We start from the raw sequence: 16,459 nt of genomic DNA, 5'->3' as shown, positions 1-16,459 counted from the left end.
AAGGTGCCAATGTTGAAAAACACTCTCTTAATATCTTCCTCACCAAGGACTTTAAGAGAAGCTTCGACGATATCAACGCCGATCGAAGGAAAGGTTTTAGTACAAGGAGTGCTTGCTCTGTCATGATTTTCCTCTTGAAACAAACGGTAGAAATAGTCCCTGGCCAGTTTTCCAATTTCCTCTTGATCCTCTATCCAATTCCCTTCATCATTTCTGAGGCAGAGTATCTTATTTCTGTTTCTTCTGATGATAGTTTTCACATGGTAGTATTTGGTGTTGCGGTCTCCATCTTTAATCCAGGTGGCTCTCGATTTCTGTAACCACAACCTTTCCTCTTGATCCAGGGTATCGCTTAGCTGTTTTTGCAGCTCCATCTCCAGCTCTTCCAACCGTTTATTTCTTCCATAAGACACGCATCACTGGATACCATCTATACGGGCCAACAACCTCTTTTTTCTATGAAATATGTTCCCAAAAACCTGTTTCTTCCATATCTCTATCTTCTCCTTCAAGTCCTGCACCTTTTGAAAATAATTTCCGTTGCACCCCTCCCAACTATCTTGAAGCATCTTGCTGAAATCTTGATGCTGCATCCAAAACGTCTCAAATCTGTAAGGCCGATTTCTATTTACAGTAATGTCTCCATTGCATTTTATCAATAGTGGATGATGGTCTGAGTGGGTGCGGGTTAGGCACATCACATAAGCTTCTGGGAATTGGATTCGCCAATCACTATTGCATGGACCCCTATCGAGCCTTTCAAAAACACGATCTCTATTGTCCCTGACAGCTCCCCTCCACGTGAACTTTGAACCCTTAGCTTCCATGTCTATGAGATTGCAGTCTGAGATCCAGTTTGCAAATTCCAAGCATTTTCTTCTATCAGCAGGGGCACCTCCTTTCTTTTCATTAATGTTGGCAATGGCATTGAAGTCACCTACCATCAACCAAGGTTTAGTGTTGCTTCTTGCAAACTCTCTGATTTCTTTCCACGCTTCCCTTCTCTCCATCTCTCTAGGGCTACCATAGATGATAGAAAGAAGCCAGTGGGCCTTGTTATTCTCCTCCACAATTGCGTGAATGTATTGACTATGAAGTTGAATAGGTTTGATGTTGAAATTATCATTTCTCCAAAGAATCCAAATCCCTCCACTATACCCCCTAGCCTCCACCAAAATAAAGTTATTGAAGCCCAAGTTTTTTATTACTTTTTTTGCATTATCACCACTACATCTTGTCTCTTGAAGAGCCACAATGTCAGGTTTATGGACCCTAATATATTCTTTACAGGCTCTGCTGAAAGCCTTTCCAACAGCACCTCTCACATTCCATGAGAACACAATCATCAAAAGAGTAGGAAAAAAAAGATCAGGCCTTATGCTTGCATAGCATCTCCCCCTGTGGGAGAGTCAACCCACATACCATCATCTAGCCTTGTATCACCCTTTTGTTCATCCATAGCTTGTCCCGTATCATTTGGGCTGGCTTGTTCCTGGCCCATTGGTTGCATGGCGATATCCGGGGGTTTGGGCTCCTCCCATCCTTCTCCCAACATTAAGTCATTTTTGCAACCTTTAGTACACAGTTCATTATTTATTTTGTCCTCTTGTGCCGTAGGGCCCTTGCTTATGATTGGAAGATTCTCTCGGCTGGTTGGTTGCGCACTACGCTGCCTGGCAGGTGACACGTTCCTCCTCGTACCCATGCACAAATGTGGGGGTGTTTCAGGCACTCTGCTAACCGTTTCTTGTGAATTTGGGGTGTCACTGCAGACCACTACCATCTTGCCTTTTTCTTTACTCATTTGACTACCTGACAAAAATATTCTCTTGCTCCCTTCCTCTTGTATACCACTTCCCTCTTCTGTGACCGTTCGATTCGCCGCATCCTCCTCTTCTACTTGCGCGTGAGACTCACCTTCGGCAAGGGCATTGAATCTAGAACCAACATTATGTTGAGCTGCGTGGTTTTTCCCCTCCGTTTGTGGAATTACTCTTTTGCCCCTCCTGGGTTTCTGGACCGTCATCCACTCCCCGTACGGTCCCTGTGAACTTTGTTCTTTCGCCATTGTTTCTCCTTTGCTCTGTTCAGCCTTCTCCGATGAATTCTGCAGCTCATTTTGCCTCTTAATGGCATACTGGCACTGCTCCTTGTTGTGCCCAATACGTCCACAATGAAAACAAATGGTGTGAAGCCCTTCGTATTCAACGTGGACAGGTCTCCCTTTAATTTTGAACTTTGGTCTTAGCGGTTTTGCAAGATCAAGCTCTACGCATATCCGAGCAAACTTGCCTCTCGCTTGTTCAGCTGTATTATAGTCTATTTTTAGCGTTTTACCAATCACATTACCAATGGTTCTCATCACATATTTATCATAGTATTCAATCGGAAGATCCGGGATCCTAACCCATGCAGCTATTTTGGTAAGTTGTTCCACGCTTGGGTTGAAATCCGGCCTCCATCTTTGGACTGCTAGGTAGTGATCGAATATTAGCCATGGCCCTCCTTTCAGTGCCCAGTTGTAGTCTTCCAGCTCTGTGAACCGGACCAGGAAAAACTCATTACCAACATCAATGAGTGTCAGCATCCCCTCCTTAATCCACATGCTCTCCAATCTTTTCTTCAAAACACCATACCCTATTCTCCTTCCTAGAAGCTTTATAATAAGGGTATGCTCCCACATTTTGTTCAGTCTATGTTGCTCTACTCTGTTGAGAATCAGGTTAGGGCACCCCTCTTCGTCCCATACAATTTTTCGCTTTGGTAGTTCGCGCCTCGCCTTCCACTCTTCGCTTCCCGGGACCTCCTCTTCTCTGTCAGAATACTCGAACTTAGATTCTACCTCCGAGTCCTCCTCTTCCTCCATGTTCTCTTCTTCATCTTCTAAATCAGATTCGTAGATAAAGTCTGGGCCTTTCACCATGCTAACATATGACCACTTCGCTTGGGGTTCTTCTGGAATCTTTTTTTTTTCTCGTTTGGGGATGGGGCTTCCATGACTCTCTGTGCTTGGAACACATTTTCTTGTCCGTCTTCACTGCACAGTTTCCTTTTACTTCTTCGCAGGTTATCTATTTCTTCCGCTGACGATGGTTCCTCACCTCTTTCAGTACTCGCTCTCAAGGACGTCATTTTCTGAAAAATTATCCTCTCACTGTTAAAGCAAGACTTTTTTAAACAATGGCGGAGCTGCCTTAGTAGATAGGGATAACAAAAATCTTTTAAAGTAGATTTTTTTTCATGGTAAATAGAAAAATATAGCTGTTGCATTTTGATTGGCCATTGTTTAGGGATAATTCATCTTAATTTTGAGCTCTCTCCCAAATAAAGTACGATTTTATTAATTTATATCCTAAAAACATAGGTTAATCATATCATAAAAAATATTTTACAAAAATTAATTTTTTATATTTTTAATGTATTAAAAATATTTAAAAATTTTATTATTATAATTTTTAAATATATTTTTAAAATATAAGTTAATTAAATCTAATAAAATAATAAATATAAATAGAATAAACAATAAAATTAAATGTAAGTATTTATTAATATATAAAATTTTATTAACTTAATTTTAAAAATACAAGTTAATTTTAAAAGGTATTGTTTTATATGTTTTAAAAGTATTTTTATTTGTTTAAAACTAAAAACATAATCACATAAGAATATTATTATGACGAAAAGTATTTTTTAATGAAAAATAAAAATTATACTTTTATAATAAAAAATATTTAAAAATAAACATATTATTTAGATATAATTTTTTTTAAATTTAGTTATAAACATTAGTTTTTTATTCAATTTTACTCTTTATTATAAAAACTTTTATAACCTTTTTTATTAATCAAATTAAAAATAAAATAATTTTACTTACCAAAACTATAAAAAAAAATTTACTAATCCAACCTGACTCAAAATTCAATTGACGCCAACCATCAGAAAACTGAAATTTTGTTGAGAATTTTATATTTTTTATTTATTTTTCAAAGAGAGCATTTGGTTGAAAAGGATGGAACCCCCGTCAGCTAAGTGAGTACAGATATTATTAAAAAAGTAAAAAAAATTCATTCTTAAATTTTAGTAATTTGACGTAAAGTAAATTTTTTAAAAAAATATTTAATTGTAAATGATTATATTATTTTAAAAGATAAAAAATCTAAAAATTAAATTTTGTTTTGCATTTTTGTGTGCATCTTCTAAATATTTATTCAAATATTATCACAAAAATTCGAATAAATAGATAAATTATTTGCAAACTAAAAAAGTCTGTCATTGATAAAAAATATATAATATATTGGTTATTTTTATCGCATTTTCATATCATCTAGAAATTATTTTGTCGATAATATTTTTTATGTCTTATTTGTTAGCACATGAATCTTTCGATACTGGATTGGTAATTAACTCAATAAAATAAGAAGAAGGGACAAAAATACACCTAAAATTAAAGTTTACACGCTGGACATAATTACACTTGAATCATTTAATTGGTCAAGCGTACACACTATTTATTTACTCCGACAAATACATTCATCCTTCCGGCCATCAACGTGTGGTTTCGTTAGTTAAAGTGCACACGTGGGGCTTTAGTCCATCCTGGCAACATCACTGTGAGTGATGTGTTTTCTTGGTGCTAAATCAGATTAAATAATTTAATTTTATATTTAAATTATTAAAAAAATTAAATTAAAAAATAAAAAGAATTGAAATATAAATAGTTAAGTTCGTTTCTGATGGATCTAGTTGAACTTGAGAAGGGAATTGAATCAAGTTAACTTAAAACTTAAAGCTTCAAACTCTGTTTTTGTTGTAGCACGATTTGTAGGAGATTATTTGAAATAGTCTCATACGCAGAACAGTAAAGAGTAGGGAAGAGAAGATGAAGACCAGCATATATCCTGGTTCGGATTCTTTGTGCAATGAATCCTACGTCCAGTCTCCACTACAAACCATGGTGAAATTTTCACTAATCATTCACAGATTACATACACCAATATTATTGAATTACTCCCTAATTCAACTAGTATCTACCCCCTAAGATTTCATCACCAAAAGCTTAGCTTCCCATAGTGCTGACCCAACTAGGAAGGGGAATCAACTAGATTCAATTTCTCCAAGTGCTAACCCAACTTGGTAAGGGGAATTAATCCTAGTTCATAAACCCAAAATACATCAGAAATTAGTGGCTATTTTGCATCACTCTTGTCTTTTCTCTCTTGGCTTTTGAACCTCACATAATTGCCTTTTCTCAAAATAGAAAATAACGCAAGACAGCCATAACACAAAGATCAGAATTAAGCTTGAGTAGAAAAAAGAGATTCCAGCTCTGTGTTAGAGATGGTGCTCTAAGTGTGTATTATCTCTTTCTTGCCTTCAAATGGTGGAGTGAAGTCTATTATATATCTTCAACTTTGCTTCATTGTAGCTTCATCCTTTTGCTTGTCCTTGCTGCCCGTTGGAGCTGGCACAGCTAGCAAGCTGTCCTTCTTCACCATGGTCCACTACCCCTGCTGCTGGAGGAGCTCGTCCACTACCTCTGTGGTCTTTTTTCTTGCTTTCTTTCTTGGCATGCTCTTCTTTTGCATTCTGCTCCATTTTCTTGCTGCTGCTGCTCTGTGCTCTTTGCTCGTTGGTGTTTTGCTCAACCACGATCCTAGTATTGCTCAGCTGATATCCTTGGGTTAGTGGTTGTTCTAGTGTCCTTTCTTGCTTTTACCGAGCCACACCTGTTCTTGATGTGTTGTTGCTTCCTTTGTTTTCTAGCTGTCCTGTTTTGCTCATGATGTAGACAGCTACCCTTTTTCTTTTGCCAAATGCATAGTTTTTCATTCTTGCTGAACAGTGAAACAAAGATGAGGTATTGGGCTTGTGCATTTACTTGAAACACCAAAGGAATGAACAAGTAGCATTGTTTGGTTGTGAGAGAATTAATGGACCTGCCACAATAAAACACACATTAAACAATATTGGACTTTCAACCCAATTGAATGTTTGTCATCATAAATTAATCCAAAATCAAACTAGGCTCAACAGTTTATTATTCAACGTAAAAGACTTTGCACTTTAAGAGAGTTAGAAAGTCCTAATAGAGAGGCAATATCATTGCGGTGAAGACATCGCTTGATTCAACGTTGGAGGAGTTCTTTGCTAGTTTACTCAAAGAAGGTAACCTATACCACAATATCGACGATCACGCACTCGAGATATCAAGGGAGAAAGGATCAAAAGATACTAACTTTTCTAGTTCCAACTATGCCGATTATAATTAAAAATGCTCTTAGATTTTTTTTAATTACTACTTAGTGATTGTTATAAATATTAGGTTTTTCTAGATTTAGTAATGATTATGAGAGTTTTATTTTTTCGTAGATGTCAAGTCACATCACGTTTGTATATCACCAAAAAAAAAAGGTTGGAGAGAAATTCAAAGGGGTTTTCGTATACAGTGGAGGTGAAGTATTTTTAATACCCAGAGTTAATGTCAATACACTGAACTTTTTTTCATGGAGGGGTTATTCAAGGACTTAGGATATATGCATTGAAAGGATTTTTACTGGGAGAAACCTGATGCAGAGGGTGGTATTGCTCTTAAGCTAATTAGGCTTGATAGGGATGTGATGAACATGTATGAGGATACAATTAGGAATGATGATAGAGTGGTACATATATATCGAGAGCATACTGTATGTGGACAATCCAACTAAGATTGAGGTGGTTAATATAGATGCAGAAGAGGTGCATACCTCTGAAACCGAACCATCCAATACGAATTCAAAGACCTTAAACAAATCACTCAATGGAAGAATGAAAAAGAGAGCACAAAGGACTCTAACACCAACTAGAAATCATGTTCTAAGACTAAGAAAACTAACAATCATAATAGGCCACAATTCATTTCAGACATCTGTTGCACAATCCTTAACTTCAACAAGAAGACCCCACTAAAGAAAAAAATAATCAAAAATTAAAATAGGCCAACCTAAAACCCAAACCTATACACAACCTGATCTAGCCACTAAAGCCTAATTCCAGTCCAAACCAAATCCATCTGTAGCCGAAGCTCAACTCATACAAGCTAATCCATCACTTGTGGCCTAAACCCAACCCACACAAGTTGATCCACTACTAGGAGCCCAAATCCACTACCACACAAACTGAATCACTACCTCAATATGAATCTAGTGCTCAACCTCAATCCCAAGTTACACAAAATAAGGTCCCTACTCAAGAATCAAGAAACAAGCAAAAGAACAGAAGAACTTCTTATAAGAGGCCAGCTCCGAGTGGACAAACCTTTGTGTAAGGAGGCAAGGGTGAAGCTCTTAAGGTATATGTCCCTTGTCCAAGGACTAAGTTTTTAGAAAGTGATGATAATGACTCTGACCCAAATTACCATCAATATGAATATGAGGAGTTGCACAACCCTTATCCCTCAGATTATGAGAGTGACTATGAAGCAGAGCGCACTATTTGGCCTCAAGAAAATTCAAATGATGCTTTTGGATCAATATATTTAGATCTTGAGATGGAATTTGATACTATGGACTAATTTAAAAGAGAATTTAGGAAGTTCAATATACAAATTGAAAGGAGTATCATGTTTAGCCGAGTGGAGCCTAAGAAGTGCGAGGCAATTTGTCGTGATGTTAATTGTTCTTGGACTATCTATTATTCAAGGTCTAATGAACCAAAGAGCTTTCAAGTAAAAATTTTTGTGAACTAACATGTTTGTGTAAGAGGTCACACTAACAAATCAGCTGATAGAAAGTGAGTTATTGAACAATTAGAAAAGAAGTTAGGAAAACTTAAAATTGCTTAAGGTAAGGCATGGTTTAAGAGAGAGTTTAATGTCACCGTTAACTACAAGAAGATATAGAGAGCAATGAAGAAGGCAAGGAAAATATTGAGGGCTCGGAGAGGAAGTAGTATGCTGAGTTGAAAGATTATATTCTTGCGCTATTGACAGTTAATCCAGGAGCAACGACTGACATAGACACAACCCTTATGCCTGATTCTCTCTTGCTTTTCAAGAGACTTTTTATATATTTTTATGCTTGCAAACAAGGATTCATACAAAGTTGTAGATTATTTATTAGACTGGATGGAACATTCTTAAAAGGATATTATGGTGGATAGTTGCTTATAATAGTGGGGTAAGATGCTAATAATCAAATCTTTCCCATTGCATATGCAATTATTGACTCAGAGACAAGAGACAATTGGAGATGATTTCTAGAACTCCTGTATCGTGATTTGAAAAACTATAGGATGCATGGTTGAAACTTCATGAGTGAGTAACAGAAGATAATTACTCACTTTTCTTTGATTATGCATTGTCTTTTGTCTTGATTTGGGAAACTTTTGTTGTTAATTATTGTTATTTGTGACTTTGTAAGATCTCATACTAGCCATGGAGGAGGTAATGCCCCAAGTCCATCATAACTATTGTGCAATGCATATTTTGGGTAACTTCACTAAAAGGTGGAAGGATAAACAATTAAAAAGGATAATTTGGAAGTGTTGTAAAGCCATAACTATTCGTGAGTTTGATACTGCAATGATGAGGTTAAAGCGAATCAACAATACTGCCTGAAAATACTTGGATAGACTTGACCTAAAGACTTAGACAAAGACACATTTTAGTAAGTGGCCAAAGGTGGACAGTGTGACTAACAATAGTTGTGAGACATTTAATGAAAAGATTTTGACGTACAAAGACAAGCCAATTATCATAATGTTGAAAGAGATCATAGTACATATGAAAATGGATCCTCTCCAATTTTTTTAACACTTGACAAAATACAGTGTGATCTCTCACCTTTGATTCTATAAGTGGGACCAGAAATAAATAAGAGAGAGAGAGTGATGAATGATTAGATTAAACACTGCACACCATCCAATTTTTTTTCACTTGAGAGGATCCACTCCCGAGTACATATAATGACGGTTATGACAAGAAACAAAAAGTATCTTAGTGGTATTGGTACTATTGCACCAATAAAGCTTAGTATGCTTGAGAGAAAAAAGGAGAAAAGTAACAAATGGACTCCCAATGGGCAGGTGATGACAATGGAAAAATATATGAGGTTGAGAACCATTCAACCAAGGTTACTGTGGACTTAGAAAATCAAAAGTGCACCTATAGGTTTTGGCAGCTCACAAGCTTGCGTTGCAGGCATGTTTGTGCAGCACTTGCTCTGAGAAATCGTAAGCCGGAAGATCATATCCATAACTAACTTGGAATGACAGCATATAACACAACATATGAACATAATATCAACCCTGTACCAAGTAAAGAATTTTGGAATAAGGCTGAGGAATTTCTCCTACTGCGTTTCCATTTCAAGAAACCTATTGGCAGATCAACAAAAAAGATAAGAAAAGACATAAATAAAGCAAGACCGAACCCCAACCCACACAAACTTAAAAGAACATATGGAGCAATATTTTGCAAGTATTGTAATGAGGTATGAATGTATTTTTTTTTTGTGTCTTCATGTTGAAAATACTTCTAATATTTATATAGGAAAAACTACCATTTGTACCCATGAACTTTACGAACGCTGACAAAAGTACCCATGGAAGAAGAAAAGTGACTTTTTACCCATGAAAGACTGGATTCGTCTGTCGATAGTACCCGAACGTCAATAAAACGTTAGTTCCGTTAAGTTAAAAGCCAACATGGCATGTTAACTGCTTACCTGGCTTTGAATCAGCAGTCTAACGTGTCCAAGCATAAATATACCGTTATAACATCACTCATTTCCCTAATTTATCCTCAACTGTTTCCCCAATTTCAATTTCAAAACCCTAGAATGTCTAGGAGATGCAGAGGTAACCAATGTTCTTCGAATGGAAGCATCAACGAAGAAGGGACTTCGTCTTCCAAGAGGGGTGACGAGAAGACTTTGTCTGGGAGATGCTTTTGTGGACAGGGTGTGGTGTTGCTACAATCTGGAACCTTAACGAATCTTGGGAGATGGTTCGTAAGGTGTCCTCTATGGAAGGTAAGTCTTTTTGTTTTTGTGCTTCTGATCAGATTAACTTATTGTGAATGAATCCTTATTCCTCCCTTTCACACTACAGACGATGGATTGCAAGTATTTTGTATGGGTGGATGAGATTGACGGAGGATGGGAGGGACTAGCAAGAACCCTTGTTAGAAAAAATCAAGATAGCTCCTGTAGTAACCATGAGGTCAACCTCACTGGGCAAAGAAGAGAGATTCAAGAGAATAGTGTGAAGATCTTGTTAAAGATAGGGAAGCTCCAGGGTGAAATTAGAACTATTAGGTCATGGATTATAACTATTTTTTTGAGTTTACTGATTTGTGTAGGGCTGAAACTACTCCAATTAATCAATCTGTAACTGTGCTTATGGTGTATGTTGTCCTGTGATCTTTTTGTGCAGCTTTTTGGTTTCAATGATGATGAACTTAGAAGCTGGTTGGTCTCGATGATGATGAACTTCGAAACTCTGTTACTATCTTCACTTGTTGTGGAAAAAGTCAAGTTGTGTTATGACATTAATGTCCATTATTGTTAATGTATTTGATATCTGTTAGATTGGAGTTAACTCAATTTTGACAAAAAAAAAAAGAAATATAGATGTCGTGATTTGTCTTAATCTAGCCAGAAACATGGTATTGTAAAATAAATAGCAAAGTTGTAACTTGGAAATGGAACTAGTAATTCATTCCATAAGATATAATAAACCTTGAAGTAATTTACTCATATGCAGTTATCAACAAAAGCCTCAAAACGAGGGTTTGAGTTTGATGTAGCTGTAGCAAATCAAATGTACCTAATAGAACCAATACAAACCATGAACATGAAAGTATCAAGTTGTATGCTATTTTTACTAGGCATAAGTTACAAAAAAAACCATAATATAAGAATTCATGGAGCTCTCATTACAGCAAGTACTTCATCAAAAAACAAATTCAGAGGAAAAAATAATATTTGTTGGGTGTGGAGTTGCTGCTGCCACTAGAAACCCCGTTGTTGTTGCCACTTGAAGATGCTCTTGTTGGTGGACAGAACCCAGGTACTGGCCATGTGCCTGGTGTTTGAATTGTGGATGGTGGAGTTGGCATGAATCGCATAAATCGTGTAGTGGTCCCTCGACTTGCACCATGCATTGTTTGTCTGGTAACTCTTGGAGGCGGTTGGTTAGTTGGTGATGTAGGCCTAACAACAGAAGGTTGTGGTGTGGTAGGCGTTATGGGAGTAGATTGTGGTGGGGCAGGTCTGAGGGAAAAAGGTTGTGACGGTGGTGGCCTCTTAATATTTCTCCTCCTAATTGGTCTCTTGGACATGGTTGGCTTTATGATAGGTCTAGGTGGCACATATGCAGTAGAGGAGTTAGAAGGCGGAGGTCTTACTGCCATAGGTTCTTCAGAAGGATTCACACAGTTCAGATCATCAACATTCACCTATAAATGTTGATAATTGCATTAGCTCAAATTTTTAATGCAAGATAAAATTATCTTCATGCCAATAAGTAGAAGAAGAGAGTAGATATAAATAACTTACACTGGGTGAATCTGAAGCTGATGCTTCAGCATCTGCTGCCTCCAAAGTCTCTTCCCAATACATCTCTTGCTCTCTGGTAGCATCCTCATCAAGATTATCAACACACATACCTTCAGTTGTTGCTGCTGCACCCTGATGCTGATTACCACTACCTGATACAGCTCCTCCACTAGCCATAGCTTCTTTCTTCTTGTCACATCCTCTGCTGTTATGACCAGTCTGAGAAAACAGTAGCAATAATTACAATTTTAATTTCTTTACAATACAACCAATATGAAAAAGTAAACAAATAAGACATGGAATGTTAGGTTATACCTTCAAACAATATGTACATTTAATGGGGCCATATCTCCTCTTTGCTCTATGGGGATCAGGATTCTCTCTAGGACCATCTCTACGAGCGTCTCTCTTTTTTGTAGGTCTTCCAATAGGCTTCCTATTCACAGGAGGCAACAATGGATAGTGGTTTCCCTTCTCCCAGTACTCCTGGCTTGGGACAGGTTGAACTGTCCACTGATATGCTAGGTTGTATGCTCCCATAGTAAGCCAGTTGTGAGCAAAGTCCTCGGCCCTGCGATTTTGGTATGCAATGGCAGCACAGGCATGCCTACATGGAAGTCCAATAAGCTGCCATAACCTGCATGAACAGTTCCTTCTCCCCAAGTCAACACTCACCTTCACAGGTAGCCTTTGAACCTCATAGACATTCCTATCTTCATCACCGGATGGGAAGGGCCTCCAATAGTTGCTCTCTTTTTTCTCCCTTTCCAAACGGCTTTGTTGCACAGGGGTTATTCTACCATGATATCCGACAAGTGCCTTCTTGTTTCTTGCCAAAATCCTCATTACATAACCTCTCACTTCCTCTAACATGGTAATAATCGGCTTTCCTCGCATCTTTTTAATTTTGCCGTTGAAGGTCTCACAATTGTTATTTGTATAGAAGTCAACCTTAGGATACTCACTGAAGTGAGATCTTGACCACTGTTGCGGGGGAATTTTGTTAAGATACTCCCAAGCGTGCTGGTTTATTCTCTTGACCCTCCCCATTGCAAGTTCAAACTCTTGTGGTGTAGTTGCCTTTGAGCATGCCCACATTGCAGCCTTCATTTCTAAGTCTGGCCATTGTTTTCTAAAGTTCTGATAGATATGCATGGCACAGAATTTGTGATGTGCACCTGGCATGATATCCTTCACTGCTGGAATTAGCCCCTGACCATACAATGGATGAATGACTAAGACAACTGAATATAAAGAAATAAACTCCTTCACAAGGTGAGGTTTTGACTAAAATTTGATACTGAACTAAATGCAATCAATTAAATCAACTAAACTAAATTCAGAACAATTAACATAGACCATTCAAAACGGTTTCGAGTGAGAACAAGGTTTCCTGAGGTCAGGCCAATCAAAATATATACAAATCACACAAAGACTATTAAATGCCTTCAATTCAACCACCTCAGTAATTTCACCTTCTGCATAACACAATTTGCCATCCGATCCCCTTTCAAGTCTACCTCTATGGTGTATTATTAATGTGATATGCGTCGTGGTAGCCATTTCTGTCAATAAAAAAAGAATGAACATTCCATATCAATACACCTACTATTTCAACAAGGACATTCAACTAGCGCATAACCAAAGTTTAATCACAATCATCATCAAAAAATTCATAAAACAGTTACACTTTATTTGAGACAAGCAATAATAGAAGCTAAACTGCAATAGATAAAATATTTTAACATAAAATAGATAAAAATATTTTAGTTAGCCAATAGATACAAATTTAAAATATTAACGTGATAATAAGTTTCTTATTATTCATGTAAATCTTATTAATTATGTAGGTATGTCTATTACCACTAAATGAACAAATCCTGGTTCATGGAAAACTTAATTGTCTATTTTCACTAAAATTGACTCACGAAAAAATTTGGACAATGTTTATGACTTTTCTAATTATTAAATTATAAAATATGATTCACTCAATAATTAAATGACTATTGTTTCTATAAATTTATTACACAATAAAAAAAAATTGATTTAAATTTATTAAAATAATTCAGAATTAGTACAATTTTAGTTATAAATTATTTGAAATTTTAGATAAATTGCATTCATCAGCCCAATACATCCCTTAATCCTTTCCATTATTTATTACATGAAAAATGGGGTTTTAATTATTGATTTATAAAATAATGATTTGAGATATACATGTTATGATGTTTGGTGAGGAATATGTAATAGGCTATGCTTGCTGCCAACCCGTGTAAAATACTGAATGTTTTCAGAAAAATGTCCCTTGAAAATTATAATTATCTTATGGTGGTGGTGGTATTATTTTCAATTGTGTAAAATATGAAGAATTTACCAAATTACATTTTGTTAGATAGGTATCTCTTCATTGAGTGACAACAACATATAGATAACTTGGTGTTCTACAAGGACATTCAACTAGCGCATAACCAAATTTTAATCACAATCATCATCACGAAGTTCAGAAAACTGCATATTTGTGAATTAAAATGCCTAATGAAAACAAAACTTAAGCCCTATTCTGATCAGATATAAGATTTAAATAAAAAACTTCATTCAAGCGATATATCGAACATGTGGTGTGCAGCAAATTCAGACAGCGTGTTTAGTTCTATGTTGGCGTCAAACAACCCACAAAATTCAACCACAGCAAACACATTCACTCCAAAACACAGAAATCATGTAACTTAACCTACCCAGATAACTAAAACAGAATGAAAAAGCAATAAAAATAAAGAGAAGAAAGACAGGGAAGCAGAAAAAGGGAATTGAACCTGCGCTGATTAAAGGGAAGGACGAAGAAATTGGGCGAGGCGGAGGAGCGGCGGTCGCATCGGCACAAAAGTTCGCCGCTCTTGGTTCCTCGCCAGACTGGAAGATGCGAAGCAGAGGTTGTTCGCGTTGAGACAGAGTGACTACGCGTAAAGGATGGAAGAAATAGGGAAATGGAGAAGAAAATGGAAGAAGGATTCGGCGATGCTAGTCGCCGGTGGTGTTTTGGGCGGACGGAGGCGGTTGGGCGGATTGGTTGGTGGCGTCGGGTTCAGTACGTGGTTCACGTCTCTCTCTCTGCTAGGGCATGCATAAGGGTGGTGAGGAAGAAGATGGAATGGCGCGAAGTGACTCTAACGTTTCTCTCTCTCTCTCTCTCTTCTATATCCACCTGGAAGGTTATTAAAAAGATTCAAATTAAAAATCAAAAGCCAGGTAAGCAGTTAACGTGCCATGTTGGCTTTTAACTTAACGGAGCTAACGTTTTATTGACGTTCGGGTACTATCGACAGACGGATCCAGTCTTTCATGGGTAAAAAGTCACTTTTCTTCTTCCATGGGTACTTTTGTCAGCGTTCGTAAAGTTCATGGGTACAAATAGTAGTTTTCCATTTATATATTTACATCAACATATATTAAAATATTGTTGAGTGGTCATAATAGTAGGAGTTGTCAAAAAAAGCTTGATGATATAGCTAATGAGGTAACAACTATGGAAACAGAAGAAGCTGCTATTGCAATTAGAGGTCAAAACCCACTCCAATCTACACAAGCACCACCACCACAAGAGAACTCTCAAATTAATGCATCCCAACAACAAAATCTAAATCATACAGTTACAGTTTCAAGACTCAAATCTAACCCTGTAGTCTCAACTAAAAATAAAAGAGTTGGAGGATTTTTAATTTAATTTTTTTAATAATTTAAATATAAAATAAAATTAGAATACTAACATTTATACCCATGAACTTTGTGAATGCTGACAAAAATACTCATCAAACACAGAAACTAACATTGTACCCATGAAAGATGGGTTCTATGCGACAAAAATATCCAAACCCTAATTTTTTGTTATTTTTTAATAAAATTCTCAAATTATCCCCACCCTTTATCTTCTTTTTCAAATTCCAAACTTTCGCAACTTTCACAACTTTCACTACCATCAACATCTTTTTTATTACTACTGCCTCCTATCCCTCTCTCTACAGAATATCCTTTTCTTGCGATACGCACTCTGCTCCAGTCTCTTTGCCATCATCAACAAGTACGACATCACTCAATTCAACTACTCCGGCCTCTTAATCGCATTCTAGTACCTCACTTATGCTCTTGGAGTCAACCTTCTCAGTAAATTAGGGATCCTCTGCCACGACCTCTTCACTATCGACATCGCCAAGCACTTTTTTCTGGCCACACTCATCTTCGTCCTCGCCATCTTCACCAAGACCAACCTCCTCTCCCACGCCAATGTCGACACCTTCATCATCTTCCGATCTCTCACTCCTCTCCTTGTCGCCCCTGTGGACACCGTCTTCCGCCACTAGCCTTATCCCCCAAACTCATTTTTCTCCATATCCTCGTCGGTGTCGGGATATGTCTCCACTTATTCTGCTTTTACCTGCTTATTCTTTGGCTTTTGCTTATCTAGTCACAATCACCACTGAGATGATTTACATCAAGCACATAGTCATGAATCTAGGGTTGAACACTTGAAATTTTGTTTTGTACAACAATTTGTTGTCTCTCATGATTGCGTCTTTGTTTTGGTTCCTTACTTGTGAGAATCTTTGAGGTTTTCGATGTTCTGAGATTCGATTTTGGGTGCTTGTTTGATCCTATAAAAAAAGAGATGATGGTAGTGCTGGTGATGGTGATGGTGATGGTAGGTGGTGGCAGTGGAGAGGGGTAGGGGAGGCAGTGATAATAAGAGAAGGTGTTGGTGGTGGTGAGAGTTGTGAAAGTTTGGAATTTGAGAAAGAAGATAAAAGGTGGGGATAATTTAGAAATTTTATTAAAAAGTAAAAGAAATTAGAATTGTGATATTTTTGTCACACATAACCCATCTTTCATGGCTACGACGTTAGTTTCTTTGTTTGATGGGTACTTTTATCAGC

At 37.0% G+C, this 16,459-nt stretch overlaps 1 protein-coding gene and 1 pseudogene across 1 annotated transcript; one reads left to right on the top strand and one right to left on the bottom strand.

Annotated features, from left to right (window-relative positions):
* Positions 1-416: 416 nt before the first annotated feature.
* LOC130975831 (uncharacterized) lies at positions 417-1,346 on the bottom strand. The gene has a single exon (XM_057900561.1). The coding sequence runs from the start codon at positions 1,344-1,346 to the stop codon at positions 417-419; it is 930 nt and encodes a 309-aa protein (XP_057756544.1).
* Positions 1,347-14,518: 13,172 nt separating this feature from the next.
* Positions 14,519-16,254, top strand: LOC130975830 (GDP-fucose transporter 1-like; annotated as a pseudogene).
* The last annotated feature ends 205 nt before the right edge of the window (positions 16,255-16,459 follow it).

This window comes from Arachis stenosperma, chromosome 4 (genome assembly GCF_014773155.1).
Source record: "Arachis stenosperma cultivar V10309 chromosome 4, arast.V10309.gnm1.PFL2, whole genome shotgun sequence".
Taxonomy (NCBI): Eukaryota; Viridiplantae; Streptophyta; class Magnoliopsida; order Fabales; family Fabaceae; genus Arachis; species Arachis stenosperma.
This window is presented reverse-complemented; position numbering and strand designations above follow the sequence as displayed.